General features: G+C 37.7%; 1 protein-coding gene across 12 annotated transcripts in view; it reads left to right on the top strand.

The window, feature by feature from the left end:
* Positions 1-22,120, top strand: part of CEP170 (centrosomal protein 170) — a 99,502-nt gene that overhangs the window by 16,870 nt on the left and 60,512 nt on the right. For all 12 annotated transcript variants that reach the window (XM_070401436.1, XM_070401441.1, XM_070401438.1 and 9 more), the window contains exons 2-4: positions 5,090-5,235; positions 9,512-9,601; positions 16,923-17,004. In XM_070401436.1, coding sequence (XP_070257537.1) covers positions 5,131-5,235; positions 9,512-9,601; positions 16,923-17,004 — 277 coding nt within the window. In that variant the 5' untranslated portion in view covers positions 5,090-5,130. The remainder of the gene's footprint in view (positions 1-5,089; positions 5,236-9,511; positions 9,602-16,922; positions 17,005-22,120) is intronic.

Genomic DNA, 22,120 nt, shown 5'->3' with positions numbered 1-22,120 from the left:
TGACTTGGGTGTTTTAGTTTATTTAGGCTAATTTGATTTCCTTTTAACACATCTTACTTTATGTGTGTGTGTGTTTTTCAGTTGTCTTAAATAATTATAAAGCTATTGACCTACTTATTAGTGTCATGTATTAAAATTGTTCTGCCTCGAAAACACAGTATGCAAATTATATACTATATTTAGATTGGAGGTTTTTTTCTTGGGTAAATATTTTTGATTCTCTGTTGCTTGGCCAGGAAGTACATATGAAATCCTAAAAGCCAGTTTGACAGAAAGTAGACAGATGGAAGACTAAGAACATCTGTGCTGAGGAGTTAGGTATTTAAGTGAAAGATTTAAGAATCCACATAAATTGACCCTATCAGTTACATAAGCTAAAAGGGGATAGGAGTGTTATTAGCCTTATAGAAAATAATTGCCTGTTTTGTTGAAATTCATTGTTTCATGAATGTGTAGATATTTTTATAATACATAGGATTTTTGCCTTAACACAAAATTCTACATTTTATAGGATTTTGCTTTAATGTATAGATATATTTCTTATTGCAGAAGATCTCATTTCATTGTAGTATAGTTTGCTTCTAATTAAATTGTAATGGAATGTACTAATTTATGGAAAAATACTTACAAGCAATATTTTTTTATTTCATAAGAAAAAACTATTGAGTAGATACTATCATTATTCTCATTTTAGAGGAGAGAATACTAAGGGACGTGGGCTATGGAACTTGCCAACGTCATGCAGAATAAAAGGTGGAAGAGGCAGGAGTCGGACTCTTACCTGCCATCTGCCTGACTCCAAGGTTTATGTTCTTAATGACATAGCCATAGCCTCTAGGACAGTGGTCGGCAAACTGCGGTTCGCGAGCCACATGCGGCTCTTTGGCCCCTTGAGTGTGGCTCTAACACAAAATACCAACTTCTGCGCATGGGCCACGAAGTTTCAATCGCACTGTACGTGCGCGCCCGCACGTGGTATTTTGTGGAAGCGCCACACTCAAGGGGCCAAAGAGCCGCATGTGGCTCGCGAGCCGCAGTTTGCCGACCACTGCTCTAGGACAGTAGTTCGCAAAGCTCAGTCCCATAGGCTTCTGGGAGTCCCTGAAACCATTTAAAGGTTATGAATGAAGTTAAAACTATTTTTGTAATAATATCAAAACATTATTTTCCCTTCTTATTGTAGTGACATTTGAACTGATAATACAAAATGCAGTGGTGTGTAAAGTTGCTGGCTCCTTAGAATAGATCATGACATTAGGACCAAACTGTACTGATACTGATTGTATTCTTCACTGCCATGTCCTCCAAGTTAAGAAAAGAAGCCGGTTTCACTTGAGAATGTCCTTGATGAAGTGGTTAAAATGCTTAATTTTATTTAATCTTGACCTTTGACTCACATCTTTTTCATATACTGTAGGACTAAGTGAAGGCACATATAAAGCACTTAGACTGTGTATCAAAGACCATGGTGCTCTCAAGGAAAAGCATTTGTGTCATTATTTGAGTTGCGAGCTGAACTAGCCACTTTTCATAGAACACTATTTTTACTTGAAACACTGATTGACAGACAAACTATGATTTGTACACTTGAGTACAGATGCGATTCAACTTAAGATGGAGTTACATCCTGATAAATTCTTTGTAAATTGAAACTATAGTAAGTTGAAAATGCATTTAATACACCCAACCTTCCCAGCATCATAGTTTAGCCTACCCTGCCATAAACGTGCTCAGAACATTTATTTTATCTTACAGTTGGACAGTTACCTTGAGTCTCATCTCAAGAGTAAGTGCCTTCCTCCTTTTTTGTCATCAGAAGCAGAAGACATGTTTTATAGACATGATGGGATGTAAAAACACAAAACATAGTATCCAAAAACCGCTGTCAACATAGTACACTGTAGAGTACCCGTTGTTTATCCTTTTCATCACTGGCTGGGAGCTGAGGCTGGCTGCTGCTGCCCAGCCTCACAAGAGACTATCGAACTGCATGTCACTAGCCCAGGAAAAGTTCAAAATTAAAAATGTTAAGTACTATTTCTACTGAATGTGTACTGCTTTTGTACCATCTTAAAGCACAAAGTTGAAAAATCTTAAGTGGAACCAAGTAAGTTGGCAGTTCCTATATTTGAAGTAAGCATCTCACTTCAAAAAAAAAAGAATTGATAGAATTTTTTTGGCCAATAAAATTTGAGCTTTCAAGAAAAAAAATAAGAGCCATGGCTGGTTTTGTTCAGTGGATAGAGCATCAGCCTGCGGACTGAGGGGTCCCAGGTTCGAGTCTGGTCAGGGGCACATGCCTGGGTTGTGGGCTTGATCCCTATTGGGGGAAGTGCAGGAGGCAGCCAATTAATGATTCTCTCTCATCATTGATGTTTCTATCTATCTTTCCCTCTCCCTTCCTCTCTGAAATACAATAAAGATACTTAAAAATAAATAAATAAGAATTTCAGAAAACTCGATCTTGCTACCATGAGCTTAACAATAAGTCCTAATTTAATGTAGCAGATAGATCAGTTTTGTGATGTAAAGCAAAGCAGTATCTAACAAAGCCAATATTACCATAGGCTAATTGATGCAAGCAGAAATTAAGTAAGTTTTTATGGCATCTCATCAACATTTATAACAAATAAAGGATGCTATTCCAGGACCTGCTGTACTTAAAAAAACATTTCTAATGAGATTAACAATGAAATGTATGGATGTGTGATGTTTTTAAATTATATGTTGTGCCAATATTTGGAAGATCTGTGAACTCAGGGAACCAATATTTTCCAAGTGACCAATGCATGATATTAAAAAAAAAAATCCCTTTAGGGTAGAAGATGGATTTTCATATAACATACTAGAGGCTCAGTGCACAGATTCATGCACCAGTGTGGTTCCTCAGCGTGGCCTGCGGGGATCATGCCCAAACCGGCAGTCCAACACCGCCTGCCTCTCCTGCTCATCCCAGCCCCACTGCGCCTGTTGCTGCTGCCACTGGGTAGGCTTGCTGCTGCTCTGCTGCTGTCTCCGGGCTGCAGCAGCCAGCTGTGAGCCCTGTATCTAGCTCCCCTCCGTCAGCTGAGCAGCGCTCCCACAGTGGGAACACACTGACTACGAGGGGGCAGCTCCTGCATTCAGCGTCTGCCCCCTGGCGTTCAGTGCGCATCATAGCAAACAATCGAATGGTCATTTAGGGGCTTTTATACACATAGATTATGTAAAGTTTCATATTCCATATTATAAATAACTTTCATGAAACTACGACTTGTGAAGTTTTGATGTAGCATCAAAGAAAACTATCTACAGTTATTTGAAAAGACTATTTAATTCTCTGCCCTGGCCTTTGTGGCTCCAGAGGTCACCCAAGAGGTCACCGGTTTGATTCTGGTCAGGGCACATGCCTGGGTTGCGGGCTTAATCCCCAGTAGGGGGTGTGCAGGAGACAGCCAATCCATGTTTCTCCATCATTAATGTCTCTCTGCGCCCTTCCTCTCTCTCTAACGTCAATACAAACATATTTTAAAAAATAAATAAAATAAACTTTCCTTTCCCAACAGAATGAAGGCAGGTATTTCAAGTTAAACAGTATATGATAGATTGAATGCTGAGCAAATATGAAAATCTACTAGTAAGTCAGACATTATAGAGATTTTTTAAAATGTAAAATAGCCCGTGGTTCAGTGGTTGAGCATCAACCTATGAACCAGGAGGTCACGGTTCGATCCCCAGTAGGGGGCATGCAGAGGCAGCTGATCCATGATTCTCTCTCATCATTGGTGTTTCTCTCTCTCCCTCTCCCTTCCTCTCTGAAATCAATAAAAACATATTTTTAAAAAATAGTCCTACTTTTCTTACTAATTATTTTTTTGAAAAAGAATAATTTTTATTAAAATGTTACTTACATGAAATTGATTATTTTAAACAAATTGATGAATAACCAGTTTCTCAGTTTTCATTTCTAGTATGGTAAACATATAAAATCCATATAAACAAAATTCTTTTGGGGGTCCTTTGTTTGGAAGTGCAAAAGAGTCCCAAGAACAAAAGGTTTAAGAATTGTTGCTTTTGCCCTGACTGGTTTGGCTCAGTGGATAGAGCATCGACCTGCGGACTGAAAGGTCCCAGGTTCGATTCCAGTCAAGGGCATGTACCTTGGTTGCGGGCACATTCCCAGGAAGGGGTGTGCAGGGGGCAGCTGATTGATGTTTCTCTGTCATCGATGTTTCTAACTCTCTATCCCTCTCCCTTCCTCTCTGTAAAAAAATCAATAAAATATATTTTTTTAAAAAAGAATTGTTGCTTTAGACCGTGATGGCGAACCTATGTCAGAGGTGACACGCGAACTCATTTTTTTGGTTGATTTTTCTTTGTTAAATGGCATTTCAATATATAAAATAAATATCAAAAATGTAAGTCTTTGTTTTACTATGGTTGCAAATATCAAAAAAATTTTATATGTGACACGGCACCAGAGTTAAGTTAGGGTTTTTCAAAATGCTGACACGCTGAGCTCAAAAGGTTCGCCATCACTGCTTTAGACAAATGTATAAAAAAAGTAAACTATATGTAAGGCCAGAGAAATTGAAATTGATGTCTTTGAAAATTCATTCAGCAATCTACACTTGGTAGAAAATAAGCAATTTCTTTGGTTTCCCTTGTCAGTTCTTAATCAGATATAAAATATATTTATTTGAATTTATAATGTCTGTCTCAAATCATCTATAAGTTAGACATTTACTTGTGCAATATTGCTAGTGTTGACTGAGGTTAATATAACACTAAGGTGACCATTATCTTGAAGATTATACACCTTTATAAGTGATGCTCAAAGCCCTTCAGGAAAGTGAAAAAAGTTTATTAAGTTGACTGCATACTTAATTACCTAATGTCTTCTTTTTTAATTGAACTCTTAGTGGAGTTTCTGGACTTACTTGACTAATGAGAACTTGGTAAATACGTTGTTTCCCGGGACCTGTGGACTGTGTTTAGTCAGGGGTAAATGTTTAATGCAGTTCTATTCTTAGTCCTACTTACAGGGTTTGGTGATTGGATGCTAAAGCTAAAAATATCTGAATGTGTGTTTTTCTGACTCTCTCTGCAGGATGATGTAGCTTTGCCAACGACTTCGAAGCTAAGCAGAAAATGAGCTTAACATCCTGGTTTTTGGTGAGCAGTGGAGGCACTCGCCACAGGCTGCCACGGGAAATGATTTTTGTTGGGAGAGAAGACTGTGAGCTCATGTTGCAGGTAATGGAATCAGCCTTCCATGTGTGTCTGCTCAAAACCTGGAATTGCTATGAAATATTTTTCTACTCCTTTGGGGAACACCACTATATAAATTTGAACTTTCTGGCTCTCCCTCTTGTAGCTCTAGCTATCAGTTTAAGTGATTAATTAATTTTCTCCTTGAATCATGTAAAAAAAAAAGTTCTAAGTCTTGGAGATTATATTTTGAAAAATGAGACTCAAGAGTAGAGAAGTTTATTCTTAAGTAAGAAGATTCACATTAAGCAATTTAAAAATAAGACTGGTAAATAATTCATAAAATTATGTAGCATGAAGTAAAACTGAATTTTCATCATGGACAGTTCAGTGATGCTGACATTCATTTCATGCTGCTTTTGGAGATGTTTGTTACGATGCCTTCCAGTACTTTGAGCATAATTGAGCATTTTGGTATTTACTGAATTTGGTTTAAAGGAGTTATTTTTTAAAAAGATACTTGTAAGATATTTTTGAGTGATGTGATTAGCAGAAAAGTAGATCTTTAGATTTTGAGAATTTGTTATTATAATAGGTCCTGGCAATCTAGAATAAAGTTTATTTCCTTGTCTCCTTCCTCCCCCTATTTGTTTAAAAAATGTAAATAAGAACTTAGATTAGAAATGTTATTAGCCCGTTGGTTCTCACGTGGGGGATCCTGCCTTCCCAAAGCCATTTGCAATATCTCTGGAGACATTTTGATTGTTACAAATGGTGGGCAGTGGGAGGTTGTTGCTACTGACATCTAAGAAGTAGTGACCAAGCACCCAAGGGTGCTGCTAAACTTTCTACACTGTCCAGCGCACTTCCTTCCACCACCACCACATACACACAACAGAGAACCATCTAGCCTCAAATAACAATAGTGCTGAGACTGAGCAACACTGAATTATCCCGAGAAGAATCCAATTGGCATATGCTCATTACATTTTTACTTTAAAGGATGTATTTTATAGTCTTGAGACAAAAAAGTAAAGCCACTGTATAGCTTTATGAATAGATGAGTAAGTTGCATATACAATGACATCTTAATCAAACAAATTCATTGAGAGAAATAGAACAGTACAGAGATTTTCTGGGCTCCTCAGTGAGAGGGAGTGGTGAGTAGGGCAACGAGAAACAGGCAGTAATGATTCTATTTGGATACTAGAGGCCCAGTGCGTGAATTTGTGCACAGGTGGGATCCCTTGGCCTGGCCAGCAATCGGGGCTGATCGGGGTGGGGGGGAGGTTGGCTATGGAAGTGCACTGACCATCAGGGGGCAGCTCCTGCTTTGAGTGTCTGCCCCCTGGTGGTCATTGCCCACCATAGTGACCGGTCGTTCGGTTGTTCGGTCGCTTAGGCTTTTATATATATAAATAGGCCCATTGGATAGGTTCAGATCAGGGAAACTTATTCATCTGCGAGTGGAAGAGTTGCTCTCCATGTGTCATCCCAAAAAATGTGGGAATAGCTAGTTAGGAGCTGCCAGGGTCAGTCTCTCTTTTTGTAACATGGAAATAAGAAGGTTGCAAATGGAAGCTGAGAGTCCAAGGAGACCAATATGGATCCCCGTCCACACTGTTCTAAGGACTTTTGCTCTCTTTATTTTCTCACAGAGAGATTATTTATGATGATCTATTCAATATTTTTTGAGAGCCTGCATGTATTTGAAATCTCACTTGCCTCACAACATATAGAGTTTTTTATCCTTAGACTAATTCAACTTGATAAATCCACAATAAGGAGAAATTATTTTCCTAGTGGTACTACATTTGTTTCTTATCACCCTAATAACTGAATTTAGCACTTAATTGACTTAAATAGAGCAACAAATTAAAGCACAGCATGAAGTTTGAATGATTTTTAGCTTAAATGCAGTGGTTATAGCTGTAATTTGCCATAATAGATGGTTTTCCAGGTAAGCTGTAGAGAAGTAGCAGTGATACTACTTTTTATAAAGTTACTCTTAATTCTGATATTTGCAGTTTGTCCTAGAGAAACCAAGATTTCAATAATACTAGAAAACAAGCTTTAAAACTTGTGAGAAGAACAAGAGCGTAGGTATGATGAATGTTTAGGTATTGTTGGAAGATTGTGTTAGGTCACATACAGTTTCTTCTTAGTGTCAGTTTCTTGAATATACAGGTATTGTATTCTAGAAGGAAGGGCCAGAACTTTCTTAGTGTGGAATGTAAGGTAATTGGGGAAAAGCTTTTAATTTTAGTAATATTTATTTGGAAAGGATCATTTCAACTAGGGTTTACATCTGTATAATTATTTTATTAGATGCTGGCCTGTTCCCCATATGTAGCTGGAGTTAAGTTCTGTTTGTTTGCTTTAACTAAAAATGTCAAAGGTTAACATTTCCTCTAAGTGCTCTTGTTTTTCTCTCCCCTGTTGTCTTTTGCATTTCCCTAGGGACTCCTTCAATAGTCTGGGTGTGTGTTTGTTTTCCCATTTGTAATCCCTTATTGTGTATATACTAGTGGCCTTGTGCACCAATTCATGCACAGGTGGGGGGGGGGGGGGGGGTCCCTCGGCTTGGCCGGTGATCCAGGCCGATCGGGGCTGTCTCGCCCAGTCTCAATTGGGGCCGATGGGGGCTGGCCGGTCGGGGAGGGACCCTGGGAGGGCTCCAGGATGTGCCTGGCCCATCTCGCTCAGTCCTGATGGGCCAGACCCCAGCAGCAAGCTAACCTACCGGTCGGAGCATCTGCCCCCTGGTGGTCAGTGCACGTCATAGCAACTGGTCTAGCGGTCAACCAAATGGTCAGCCGATAGGTCGGACACTTAGCATATTAGACTTTTATGCGTATATATATAAATTCCTGTTGATGTGATGGTGAGGTTAGGTGGAAGGGAAAGCATTCTATAAAATTCTATGACTTTTAGTTCTCAGTCTTTTAGTGGGGCTGTGACATTCATAGGTACCCCCCACCTGTGAAGGAGTGGGTATTTCCATCCCCCTATGTCTGTTAGAGTCTGCTGAAACCCAAGTTGGTTAAGGTCTGATAAAGTAGTTTTCCTTGAGGGCATGTCATTGGTAAGAACAGAATACTCTGGATGTATTTCTACCTCGTTATTTTTCCCCTCACCCCTCCTCGAGCAGGCGTAGGTTCTTCTATCTTCACCATGAGATCATTGTTGGAGGTAAAACTAGTGAAAAAGTAATGTCCCCTCCAGGCTGTGCCCCCAGGTGTTTTCATCTCTATGTCGCACTCAAGTCTGCAGCAATTAGTCATGTTACCTTCAGCTTTTCTACTATTTGCTGCCTGGAGTAATGGGTTCTGCTTCCAGTGGCCTGCGACTCTTTGTATTTGCCTGTGTTAGGTTGGCAGTTGGTCTTATGACCTCAATTCTCTGATGAAAATAAGATGAGATTTTGATTTTCAGTTTGGTCAGCTTTTTTCTTATGAGGATGGGTGCAGTGACTTCCAAGCTCTCTTATACATTGGACTAGAGACACGGAAGTGACCTCTCCTCCCCATTTTGGATACTTCTTTTGCTTCTAGTATATCAAGGTTCACTTAGTAACCCTGCGATAAATGGTTATTGAGTTCCGATTTAGTGGTTCTCAGACCATTTCTTTCAGTGAGTGTATGGTATTTGTTTCCTTTCAGTAAAAGTTTCCACAGGCTTATAGTTTATTTTTCAGGTGTTTCCATCTGCAAACAGCTCTGGAGGGGGAGGGAAGAACTTTAAAGAGACTTAAAGACGATTTTTAAAAATCAGTTTGTCATTTGAATTCTTTTCTGTGACTTTCTCCTTTCAGAGGTCATTTATGAATTCCAGGTTTAGAATCCATGTTTGAAGTTAGGATAATTTTATTCAGGAACATGCCGCATTGTGTCCCTTTTCTCTAAATCTTTGGACTCCTTATACAATTTATGATGTCGTTTTCAGTATTAAAAGGGTAGTTTATTTTTACAATATACGCAAAACATAAAACTATAATTCACATGATTTCCATATTATAATTTTAAATTATAAAAAAAATCATACATTCAAGAAAGTCAGCTGACTTAAATTCTGTCAAAAGTAGAATGTGTGAATTTGGTAGAAAAGAATGTCTTAAAATTACGGCTGCTTTCCTCTTCGGGGAGTGCTGCCAAGTTTGCATTTTATAGTGACACAATAAAATATCACTTAATCCACGTTTGCTATGATATTTCCCTATTTTTACTAATCTATTAATATAGAGTATCTACTAAAAAAAATCGTAGTTTGTTGTTTATTCTGGTATTTTCTTATATTTATTAACTTTGAACCATACCTTCAGTCTCGTAGTGTGGACAAGCAGCACGCTGTCATCAATTATGATGCCTCCGCCGATGAACATCTGGTCAAAGACCTGGGCAGCCTAAATGGGGTAAGTGACGAGTTTATTTTTGGTCTTATTTGATTATCAGTTTAAGGTGGTAAGAAGATAAATCAGATTCCATTTCCTATTTGTATTGTATGGTATTTCCTATAGTTTGCATTTTACTTTTATTTTTATTTTTTTTAATGTATGTTTATTGATTTCAGAGAGGGAGAGATAGAAACATCAATACTGAGAGAGAATCGTCAATCAGTTGCCTCCTGCAAGCCCTCTACTGGGAAGTGAGCCCACAACCCAGGCATGTGCCCTGACCTAGATTCGAACTGTGACCTCCTGGTTCATAGGTCAAAGCTCAACCACTGAGCCATACTGGCTGGGTACATTTTACTTTTAAATGCTTACTAAGCATTTGGGGACCATACAATAGAATATAAAACTAGCCTGTTTCCTAAGAGAATGTCTAAAAGCAGTAAACACAAGGATTCAGAAAGTTGTTGGTTATTATCTGTCATTTTAAAGAAAATCTTTGGAGAGATGAGATGAAAGCTTGACCTCACTGAATGGCTTGAATTTATTTGTGGGAAACCAATCGAAAGCCATGCCAGTAAGAATGCAGAAAAGCATTCTTGGGAGACAGAGAATTATGGGTTAACTTTAGAAAAGAAAGGTGGAAATGTGGTTTGGCGCTAGATGGTGGTAAACTTAGGACCTTCTATACCAGAGCAGAGAGAAATGAAACATATCCGTTTACCTGAACGAATATGATCTGAACACCAGTGTTCATTGGGGCTTTGATTTCTACTTTGAAGATATTTTGTGTTACTGCAGTGATTTTTTCCCCTAAATCTTCATTTGATCTTTTTACATTGGCAGAATAGAAACAGCCACAGAATAAGAAAAAGCTGAAGTATTGAATAGTTTATCCTGCTTTTTTCTCCATTTTCTTATGGGCTCTGCTAACATAAGGAAATATAATATTCTTCATATCTGTGCTATTGAATATCTTAAAATGAATGCAACAGAAAGTAAATGTATCCCAACTGCTTCTAACTGCTACTGCTTTTCAAAACATTCATAAAACTTATATGCAAAAACATATGCAGAAAATTGGCAAATATGGTAAAACATGTTTTCTTGTTCTGAATTGGCCTGCTATGGAAGGACTTTGGTGTTTATTCTTTGAGATAATTTTTTTGTAAGTATATTTTTATTGATTTCAGAGATGAAGGAAGAGGGGAGAGAGAGATAGAAACGTCAATGATGAGAGAGAGAATCATTGATCAACTGCTCCTGCACGCCCCCTATTGGGGATCGGGCCTGCAACCCGGGCATGTGCCCTTGACCGGAATCGACCCCAGGACCTGCACTCCGCAGGCCGATGCTGTATCCACTGAACCAAACCAGCTAGGGCTGAGATAATTTTTTTGTCAGCGTGTCTTCCTGTTGGTTTTACTCAAGCCTTTTTTTGTTTCTTGTGGCACATAGGACCAAGTGTACATTCTTCAGGTTTGAACTGAAATAATCTCATATTTGGCATCGCCCACATTTCCAAAGTCAGGCTCCATCACACTTTCCCTTGCCATACCTCCAAACAGCAGCTCCTACTACCCAAATAATTTGTTAGAGTTTCTTCAGCCTAGTACTTCTCCCATCTGCTTTGTCGTTTATAAAATTTGTACTTGTTTTTAAAAGTAAACCTCATTCTGGCCAGCATGGCTCAGTGGTTGAGCAGTTACAGTTCGATTTCCCCATCAGGGCATATGCCCCAGTTGTGGGCTCGATCCCCAGTAGGGTGCATGCAGGAGGTAGCTCATCAATAATTCTCTCTCATCATTGATGTTTCTATCTCTCTCTCCCTTTCCCTTCCTCTCTGAAATCAATTAAAAAATATGTGTTTTTTTTTAAAAAAAGCAAACCCCAAATTCCACTTTTTCATGAAGGAAGCAAAGACACAAGGTATTTAGGAATATTAACTGGCTGATGTTAACATGTTGAATGGATTGAAGTAGAAAGAGATACGCCGACCAGGGAGAAGCTGTTTTAACATGAGGCATATCAGGAAGCAAGCTGTTCTGATTTCCAGCTCCTGGCTGCAGAATTCCATTCCTGTCTTCCTTCTCTGCACCTGTAAACCTTGGTTTGTATCTCTCTTTGGGGTGCTGGATTCTGCACCTCATGTTCAGTCTGCTGTTGCACTCTCGCTGTGCTGCACTCTGAGCTCCTGAACATTCGTGTGTCCTTTGCTTTTATAAATATTCCACAGAGCCCAGCTCAGGGCTCTGCACGGTGCATGAACCCACTAAGTCTTGTTTTAATGGAATTGAGTTAATTTTCTATATGAAGGACTTTAAGACTTGAATTTAGTTCTGTATGTAGAATATTTTTATAATGTCACATTCTGTGTATAAGTCTAGAAAGTTTCATATTGACCACAGTGCTGTTCTAAGGTGTCATTACATTATTATCTAGGAAATTAATAAGTGTGAATTACATCGAAGTGAAATTGATGAGACTATGACCAAATATAAAAATTATTTGCTGTTGATTATAAAATCAGGTGAAATATTAACTTCTAAGTTTATGTAGGCTGATCTTTCTTATTTGATTACAGTGAAAAATTTTATGAAATACAATAACTCACAGAGAGCAGTGTCTGCATGTTGAACTTGAAATCAGGACCTGGGTTTAAATCTCAGTCTGTAATTTACCAGTGATCTAACCTGGGACAAACCACTTAATCTGTCTGAACTTCAGTTTCCTCATATCTATTCATATTAGTTCCCAAAGTTGTATGGAAATGGAATGAGTCAACATTTATGAATTTGAAGACTCAATGCAAAATTTAGTTATCTTGCTCCAGTTTTAAACCAGTGAAACAGGGATTCATTCCCTCTCTTTAGTATTGAAAGGATTAAATGTGGCACTGTATGTGGGCGTGTGCCTGTTACAGAACTCAAAGCATCCCACGAATAATAAAGGTACTGTCACCCTAGTGACAGCTAGGAAATACGCCAGAACTGCCTTCGGTAGCCCAAGTCTGTGAACTGCCAACTGTCACCCATTTTATTCATAAGAGAATGTGTAGACTGTTGTTCAGCCTACTTACTCTTTCTTTTTTATAGCTTTTTTATTTTGGTTCTCTGATTGAGTGATTTTTTTCTACCCTGTCTTCTAGTTCACTTATCTGATCCTCGGCTTCTCCTAATCTGCTGTGTATTCCTTCCAATGAGTTCTTTATTAGTAGTGCTCTGTCATTTTTTATTTCCAACTGCTCTTTTTTCATAGTTACTCTATCTTTTCTCATGCTGTTCAGCATCTTTGCCATCATTACTCTGAACTCTGTTTCAGATAAATTTCTTATCTACATTTCATTTATCTCTTCTTCTGGAGAATTCTCTTGGTCTTTCATGAGGGTTGTTTTTTTCTCTCCTTATTTTGACTGCCTGTTTGGGTTTGTGACTACGTATTCCAGCCTACTTACTCTTAATATTCATACAATTCTAGAAATGTGAGCATTAGGTTAAAAGTCGTCATTTCAGAAGTAAGGGGATACATGTAGTGGTTATGAGCCCCACTCGAACCCATACAAGTGATGTAACCTTAGACAGGTTACTTAAGTCTTCTGTTCCTCAACTTTTTAAAATAGAAATAGTAAACTAGCAGTGTTCTCAGATTGTTGTGAAGCGCTAAATAAGTTAATCATTTTAACCACTTTTAATAGTCGGCATTCATAAGTGTTAGTTGTTGTTATGGTAAGAAAAACAATCAAAACAAATTAAGCACCCTGTAGTCCACATACTTTTCTAAAATACACTGTTGTATTTTTTTAAAAGCATTTACCAACTAAACTCAAGCTTTAAATCACTCTACCTGTGACCACTTTCACTTCTTCTCTCTTTAATTTTACCCTAAGCCCAGCCAGTGTGGCTCAGTGGTTGAGTGTAAGACATTTTTAAAATTTAAAATATATATAATACATGATGGCTATAAGATTTTATACTCTCAATTATGTAATTTAGTTGCATGAAGATTAAATAGGTATTTGTGGTTTGCATGGGGAGTTTGGGAGCTGGCCTGGCTTGGGCGCCCAGCTTCCTTGATGTGGAGAGTACCTGAGATTGTAGTTCAGACCTAAATTTGAAGTCCACAGCCCCCCATTCTGAACTCGGAGCTCTCCATGTTGCCTCACTCTCTGTGCCTCATTGTCCTCCTCTGTCCTGCCTACAGGTAGAGGTCTGATCAAATGGCGCCTAACAAAGCCTCTTTTCCTCCAGGCTTATTGGTGAACATGCTTTAGCATTGCTTTAATGAAATGATTTTTTGATGTGTTGCTCTTTGAAATTGTCTCTCCTCCTCTTACAGTTTTAGATCTTCAGGAGACTACTTCCCCCCAGGCGTTTCCACTTCGTTTTGTAAGCTGGAATTTTGTGTCTGGCTCATATGTCCTAAGCATCTTTAGACCGTAGGGAATATTTCTGTCATAAATGCCAGCCTGATACAGTTAAGTTTGTTGATCTCTGAAAGGACCCAGTCCATGTGTTAAACACATAACAGATACTTAATATCTAAGAGAGTTGAGCACTCTTAAGCTTTACAATGGATCTTATAGCCCGGTCGGCGTGGCTCAGTGGTTGCATGTCAACCTGTGAACCAGAAGGTCACAGTTCAGTTCCCGGTCAGGTCATGTGCCCTAGTTGTGGGCTCTGTCCCCAGTGTGGGGCATGCAGGAGGCAGCTGATCAATGATTCTCTGTCATCATTGATGTTTCTGTTTTTCTCTTCCTCTCCCTTCCTCTCTGAAATCAAAAAAATATTTTAAAAAACGGATCTTATAGGTCATCTTAGGCATTTTGAGTAAATATGGTGTTTTAGGTTTAGACATTTTAAAAATAAAATTGGCCTAAAACTGTAGCATTCCACTTACACAGTGCCCCTGATTGTTTATCTCCTGTTTACTACACACCCGTGAATTAACCTTTTCTTTTATTCTTCTCTTTTCCTATCATTTTTCTCAGCTTTTTTGTTTTGCAGTTATATATAGAATATTTTGACTTATATATAGAATATTCAAGATAAAAGTTTTAAAACACTCTAAAATATTCATTTTGGGAATGAACCTGAAATTAGAGTGTTAAATGCCTGATGCCTTTGATTTTTCTTTGTATTAATTTTCTTTCTGTGAAGCATGTTGGGAGCATACGATTTAGGATTACTCATAAACCAACCACACTTAGAAGTGCTCTCAAGTTGTAGCAGAATTTCACTTCCTCCAAATTATCAGTGTTTGAAATAAAGAGCGCAACTTCTTTTTTTTTTAATTTGTCTTTATTTTTGAAAGTATTACAGGTGTCCCTTTTTTTTCCCCATTGACTCCCTGCACCCCACACCTGCCCCTCCCCGGCCTTCACCACCCTATTGTCTGTGTCCATGGGCTATGCATATATGCAGTAAGTTCCCAGATTTTTCTCTCCCCACCCCTGCCTTCCCTCTGAGATTCATCAGTCCGTTCCATGCTTCTATGTCTCTAAATCTATCTTATTCATTAGTTTATCTTGTTTATTAGATTCCACATATGAGTGAGATCATGTGATACTTACCTTTCTCTGACTGGCTTGTTTCGCTTAGCATAATGCTCTCCAGGTCCCTCCATTCTGTGGCAAAGGGTAAGGAAAGATTGCAACATGTATTTTGACTGGATTTTTTTTCTTCTCCTTGAATCTTGTGATATAACCTTTATATAGAGACCTTCCTTGAGTATTTATCCACTTAAAAATAAATCAAATAAGCTTTGGAACAAAAGCTTCAGAAAAGGAGTGAATCCAGTCAAAAACTTTCTTAAAAATATGTAATAGTTTAGGTTAGGTTTTTGTTGAAAAATATTACATGATTCTTATTGAATGGCTAACTGGATGAAAAATACTCTATATATTTTTTGTCCTTGAAACAGTCTTGTCTCTTCTTGTGTGAGAGAGAGTTTTACGTTAGAGAAAATTCACCTGGGATTGTCTTCATCTGAAGACTCGTGGTCTGATAGTTTGCTTACATTATTATCAGTTTTATCGTTGTTATAGTCTAAAGTACTGCTGTCTCTCTCTTTGAATTTGTCTTATAATTGTGAAATAGTTTCCTGCTTTCTCCTTTATGGACATTAAATGAAAAATTCTGAATTCTCAGTTGATAACTAAACAAAACAAAAAAAAAGGACAAAGATACTGTCCAGATGTCTTTTATATTTCTTTTGAAAAATGTTGCAATATTTTGAGCAACTCAGTAAGAAAACAGAGGGTTGGTGCAATAAATCATGACTTATTTCATGATTGCATCATCCTGCCACCCCTTTCACTACCACGCCACTCGCCATATGTGGCTGTGGAGAACTTAAAATGTGAATAGTCTGAAGTACACAAACAAGAATGTAAAATATCTTATGAATTTTTATATTCATTACTTGTTGAAATGGTACTATTTTGGACATATGGATCAAATTAAAAGGCCTGGGAGGAGTGGGTGTGGGGTGGAAGGGATCAATGGGAAAAAAGGGGGGACATCTGTAATACTTTCAACAATAAAGATAAATTTTTTAAAAGAACAGAAAAAAGTATTTATTAAAGTTAATTTTACTTCTTTCTTTTTACCTCATTAATGTGCCTACTAGAAAATTTAACAGTACATCTGTGGCTTAAAATCTATTTCTGTTGGATAGTGTTTATGTTAGGTAATTCCATTATTCTATTTTCTTGTTTTGGTCCTTTTCTGCATAGTTAGAAAAATTGATGCATAACGGAGAAATAATTACAGGCTAGTAAAATAGTAGAATGTTTTATGATACAGGAAAAATATATCACTAAGATCTCATGTGTATATTTGATTCACAAAAGGGTCCAAAGGACTCATCGCAACTATAAAACAGAATGAGTTTTATTTCGTTTTCTTAAAAAGTAAATTTTCTTCTTGTGTTTTCAAAAAAGTCTAAGAATAAAAGTAATGAAATAGCAATCCTTGGAAATAATTAGAATTGTCAAAAAAAAACTAACCGAGTCCAGTACATTCTGATGACGTGGAGAGTTCAGGACCCTTTATAACTTATCGGCTTCAGGTTAGGCGCTTTTCTTGGCTGTTTTAGGTGTTAGATTTGTCTTAGCAGCCTGGTGGGCATAGGCTGTGACCTGCTTCTCTCTGTGTTACTAGTCATGAGATAAAGGGCTTAGTATGCAATATTTTACCAGCGTATGAGATGCAGGACACATTTTATGATACACACACTGTATTAGCCACCATATGTTATGTATGAGTTTTGAGTATTTGCTTTTCTGAAGTGTAGTAATTAATGCTTCAATATGTATCCTAACATCTTGTTTTTTTCCTTGTAGACTTTTGTGAATGATGTAAGGATTCCAGAACAGACTTATATCACCTTGAAACTTGAAGATAAGCTGAGATTTGGATATGATATCCTTATCTGATTTTGTGCATTTATTAAATTCATTCAAAATCTCTACTCTGGTGTACATTAACATTTCTTGAGACATAAAAATTCTCAGTACAGGCATGCTAGAAGTCTTTGTGCCTTCCCATACTGAAATACATGTTTAAAAATAATATATATGTATATATATTTTGTTGCTATGCCTGCTCCTAAAAATAATTCTGGAAAATTTGATGGACCCCTCTATTTTTAACGTTGGTCTCCCTGCAGTGCTATTACATATGTAGTTTGGATATCAAAGAATGTAACTGGGGAGAGGACAAGGGGATGTTTAATATTAGCCCAGCCCGGAGACCTTTTTTTTTGTTGTTGGATGATAATGGCACAGATCAGCCTCCGGGAGGAATGTACAAATTTAACCCTGCCTTGCCTTCCATTCCTACTTTTACTGCATTTTATTTATTTCATCTCTTTGCCTAGTTAATTCAGAATTCTTAATATACTGTGCCTTCTAAGACCCACTCTCCCTGATTAAGTACATTTTGCACTTAATGTGTATTTTATTTTACTTCTTTATTTTTTATTTTTTAAATATTTGTATTGACTTAAGAGAGAAAAGGAAGAGAGAGAGATAGAAACATCAATGATGACAGAGAATCATTGATCAGCTGCCTCCTGCACGCCCCCTCCTGGGGATCGAGCCCGTAACCTGGGCATGTGCCCTAACCGGAATTGAACCGGGACCTCCTGGTTCATAGGTTGACACTCATCCACTGAGCCACACTGGCTGGGCCACTTAGTGTGTATTTTAAAATCTTTTGTTTAAAAATAGGATTCTAAGAACTGAACAGGGACATGACTCTCCTACTGCCAACGCTAGGGCAAAGAATCACCAGTAAAGAAAAAGGATATGATTGGTTGAAGAAGAAGAAAAACATGTCCGTCTATTCAAAGCTTTGTAAAAAGGACTTACTGATATTCCACATTGTGCTGAATATTATTCTTGAGTGTTGATTTTTTTCAGTTACTTCCTTTACCTGGAATTTGATACTGAGGAATATATTCAACATATTAGCTACTTGGATGGATTTTTATCACTAGCAGAGAAAATGTAGTCCCAGATAAGTAGAATTGATACTTAGATAAAGTAAATGCACTAATACTTTAAAATCATTCTTAGAGCATAACTAATTATTATTTTATATTTAACTTAAACTTGATGAAAAACTAGTTTTGTAGCACATCACATAACCTTTATACTTGTAGAGCCTAAGGAATATGTGAAAAGTGAAACCATTCAACATTAACACTTTTGAGTTGTATATTTTAAATCCTTTTGAAAATATGTATCCCATAAAATGATTAAGAATTGGCATTAAAACCTTTATTCATGGGTCATTTTCCACCAGCGTAATAAGTTTCATCAAAAAATAAATGCAAGTGGACATTGTATTTAAGTACCTCCTGAACCATTTGGCACCACCTATTTCAAAACATGAGAAAATAGAAAATATGGGTGGTGACCATGACTTGTCTACACTTGGAGCAGTTTGCTTGGCAGTCTAGATGGTGACTGCTAAAATAATCTAGAGGGGATAAACGTAATTAAAAATTCACTCTTTTTTCAGAGATGTGAAGATTTTTCCTGATTAATGTGGTTAATATCAATAAAAAAAACAAGAACACACTTCAAATTTTAATTTATTTTAACTTTTTAAAATATATATGTTCTTTATTGATTTCAGAGAGGGAGAGAGAGAGAGAGAGAGAGAGAAATATCAATGATGAGAAAGAGTCATTGATCAGCTGCCTCTTGCCCGCAACCCCGCTGGGGATCAAGCCCGCAACGCGGGCATGTGCTCTTGACTAGAATTGAACGCGGGACCCTTCAGTCTGCAGACTGTTGCTCTATCCACTGAGCCAAACCAGCTGGGGCCACTTTTCAAATTTTAAAAATCAAGGGTATTTTCAAAGCTCAAAAGAACTAAATTTAAGAAATTCATATAAGCTATTTGATAAAAGAATGAAGCCTAGAAGAATAGAAGAAAAGTTAAAATCGGTTGTTTAAACACTGTTCCTATAGAGCAGGGTCTTCTGCAAGTTGAACAAGGTATTCATCTGCTAAGGTAAAATGCATATTTTTCCAAAGATATAGACAAAATTAATAGATTAAAATTTTTCCCTTGAATGGTTTTCTGACATAACTTTTAAAAATTTGTTTTTCTGTTTGTTTATTTTTTAAATATGTTTTTAGTGGTTTTTAGAGAGAGAGAAAGGCAAAGGATAGAGAGATAGAAACATTGATTGGTTGCTTCCTGCACGTTCCCCCTACTGGGATCAAGCCCGAAACCCAGACATGTGCCCTGACCAGGAATGAACTAGTGACCTCTTGGTTTGTGGATTGATGCTTAACCACTGAGCAACACTGGCCAGGCTGCCATAACTAATATCCCGTGGGTATCTCTTAGGATCTTAGTATACTGTGGACCCTAATGTAGCATAATTGTATATTTCATGATCAGATATCAAATAGGGAATTTTCCCAATGAGAAGATTTGAAAGAAAAAGTTTTTGGCTAACTTTAAGGAGAATTTTTAAGAATAACCTTATGTATGTATTTTTAAATCATAAAAATATATAAATTTAGAAAAAAAGTACTTTATTCCCATTCTTTCATTGTTTAAAATTACTGTATTCAAACATTCTCATTTATTAGTGTCTTCAACACCATGCGAGTGACATGTTTTAGTAAGATAGCACAGGTTTTTTTTGGTTTTTTGTTTTGTTTTGTTTTTAAATATATTTTATTGAATTTTTACAGAGAGGAAGGGAGAGGGATAGAGAGTCAGAAATATCGATGAGAAAGAAACATCGATCAGCTGCCTCCTGCACACACCCTACTAGGGATGTGCCCGCAACCAAGGTACATGCCCTTGACCGGAATCGAATCTGGGACCTTTCAGTCCACAGGCCGACGCCCTATCCACTGAGCCAAACCGGTTACGGCTATAGCACAGTTTTTTTTGGTTTTTTTTATATATTTTATTGATTTTTTACAGAGAGGAAGGGAGAGGGATAGAGAGCTAGAAACATCGATGAGAGAGAAACATCGATCAGCTGCCTCCTGCACATCCCCTACTGGGGACGTGCCTGCAACCCAGGCACATGCCCCTGACCGGAATCGAACCTGGGACCCCTCAGTCCGCAGGCCGACGCTCTATCCACTGAGCCAAACCGGTTACAGCTATAGCACAGTTTTTAAGAGAATATTAATACCCATCTCAGTTGTTTGCGAATGCAACACTTTCTGAAACACTGGAAATGTCTCAAGTAACAAAGTCTCATTATGTAATATTTGGGAAATTTTTTAAAACTTCCCCCATTTCTTCTGTGATTGGTATTTCCCCAGTGAAACAACTTACTGACTTAATTTTTAAAATACTTTTTGAAAGATGTGCTCACAATGATTTCTGCGCCTGGTGTTTTAAGTCCAGGCCCCTAGGAGCAACTGAAACGATTGAAAATTTTGCTCTCATTCTGGTCTTAATTATCATTAAGTTAAAGGATGGTGTCAGAGGTCACATTACTAGTAGATGTAGATGAGTTGCCATGGTGCCACTTTTAGATAAACATTTCCTGAATAAATTGAACATAGGAATGATTAAAATTACAATCATATGTAAGGAAATGGGGAATTAACCTATCAATATTAGGATTTTTAAGAAACAAGAATTAAAATTTTTGTAAGTTTATTTTTACAAATTGAGATATAATTGATATATGACTCTATACGCTATTGTTTATTTTGTAACTTACTGACATCATAAGTAATTGTACCTTAGTTTGTCATTTTTCTTAAGTAGCAAGAACAGTCACTTAGGTCTCTACCACAAGAAAGATGGTAGCTTTGGAGATAAAATCTGGGGCGAGGGCAGCCTCAGAATCTCATAGTCATACCAGAGTCCTCAGGAAACTCGTGAACTAAACAAGAGGATTCCTGAGTTCTTTGGTAGGCCAACACGCAGAAATCTTTCTGGTAGGTGAAGTCCAAGACCTGTCAAGTTTTCCCTGATCTTAGAAAGAGTCTCAGTCTAAAGGGATGCTCCAGGCTAGCCTCAGGGAATAGCCTTCAAAAAGGAGCTACCTGGAAGCACCAGAAAACCATCACAGCTGGCTAAAATCATTGGTGTTTCCCATTGGAAAAATAGACATGACCCTGGCCTGTGTGGCTCAGTTGGTTGAGCGTCATCAGGTGCACTGCAGGGTTGCCTGTTCAATTCCCTGTCAGGGCACATACCCAGGTTGTGGGTTCAATCCCCAGTTGGGGTAGGTACAGGAGGCAACCAGTCGATGTTTCACCCTCCCATCAATGTTTCCCTCTCCCTCTCCCTTTTTCTCTCTCTAAAATCAATAAAAATAAAAAATAGAAGTAGCTTTCAACTTGTAAAAGATGCTCTGTTTTCCATTGTAAATGTAAGAATGCTCTGAATCTTCTCCAGCTGTTACTGAGTTTCTTGGGAGTAAAGCAAAACTACTTGACTTTTATTTTTCATTAAATGTACTTAGTTATGAAATACACACTTGCATCTATACCAGCAAATATGTACCAGCATGTGTTCATAACAAAAAAGGGAAAATCTTAATATTTCACAGCTACAGGGAGCAGTGTAAAGTGAGAGGGAAGCCCCAGCCTGGGATCAAGTGAGTATTGTCGTTGGGGTCTGCCCCTCCAATCTCAAGTTCCTTCACTATGGAATAGGAAGCCGGGTAATGGAAATGAAGAGTAGATCCCCAAAGCTCTTTACAACTCTAAAAACATTCTGAGTTTTTATTATTTGAATGAGTAGAAATATAGGTTAAATACCCTTACAAGTGTACTGCTCCTAATGCATGGGAAGCCTTTATTTTCCCCCAAGTAGTCATGGTGATTATAGCTTTCTACCCTTGAAGTCATGGGTGCTGTGAATTGGTATTGCACATGGTATAAAAGTCCTTTCATTACAGGATTAAGTAATGGTGGGAAATGTGACCTCCACTGTGTGGTGGGAGCTCTTTTTAATATACAGAGGCATTGTTCTTTGGGCCATAATAATGAAAGCATTCATTACATGCAGCACTTGGTTCTGATCTGTATAGAATCAT

This window comes from Myotis yumanensis, unplaced genomic scaffold, assembly GCF_028538775.1.
Source record: "Myotis yumanensis isolate MYYU_CA2020_CCGP unplaced genomic scaffold, mMyoYum1.0.hap1 SCAF_22, whole genome shotgun sequence".
In the NCBI taxonomy this organism is placed as follows: Eukaryota; Metazoa; Chordata; class Mammalia; order Chiroptera; family Vespertilionidae; genus Myotis; species Myotis yumanensis.
Note: the sequence above shows the minus strand (reverse complement) of the source record. Positions and strands in the feature narration are given on the sequence as shown.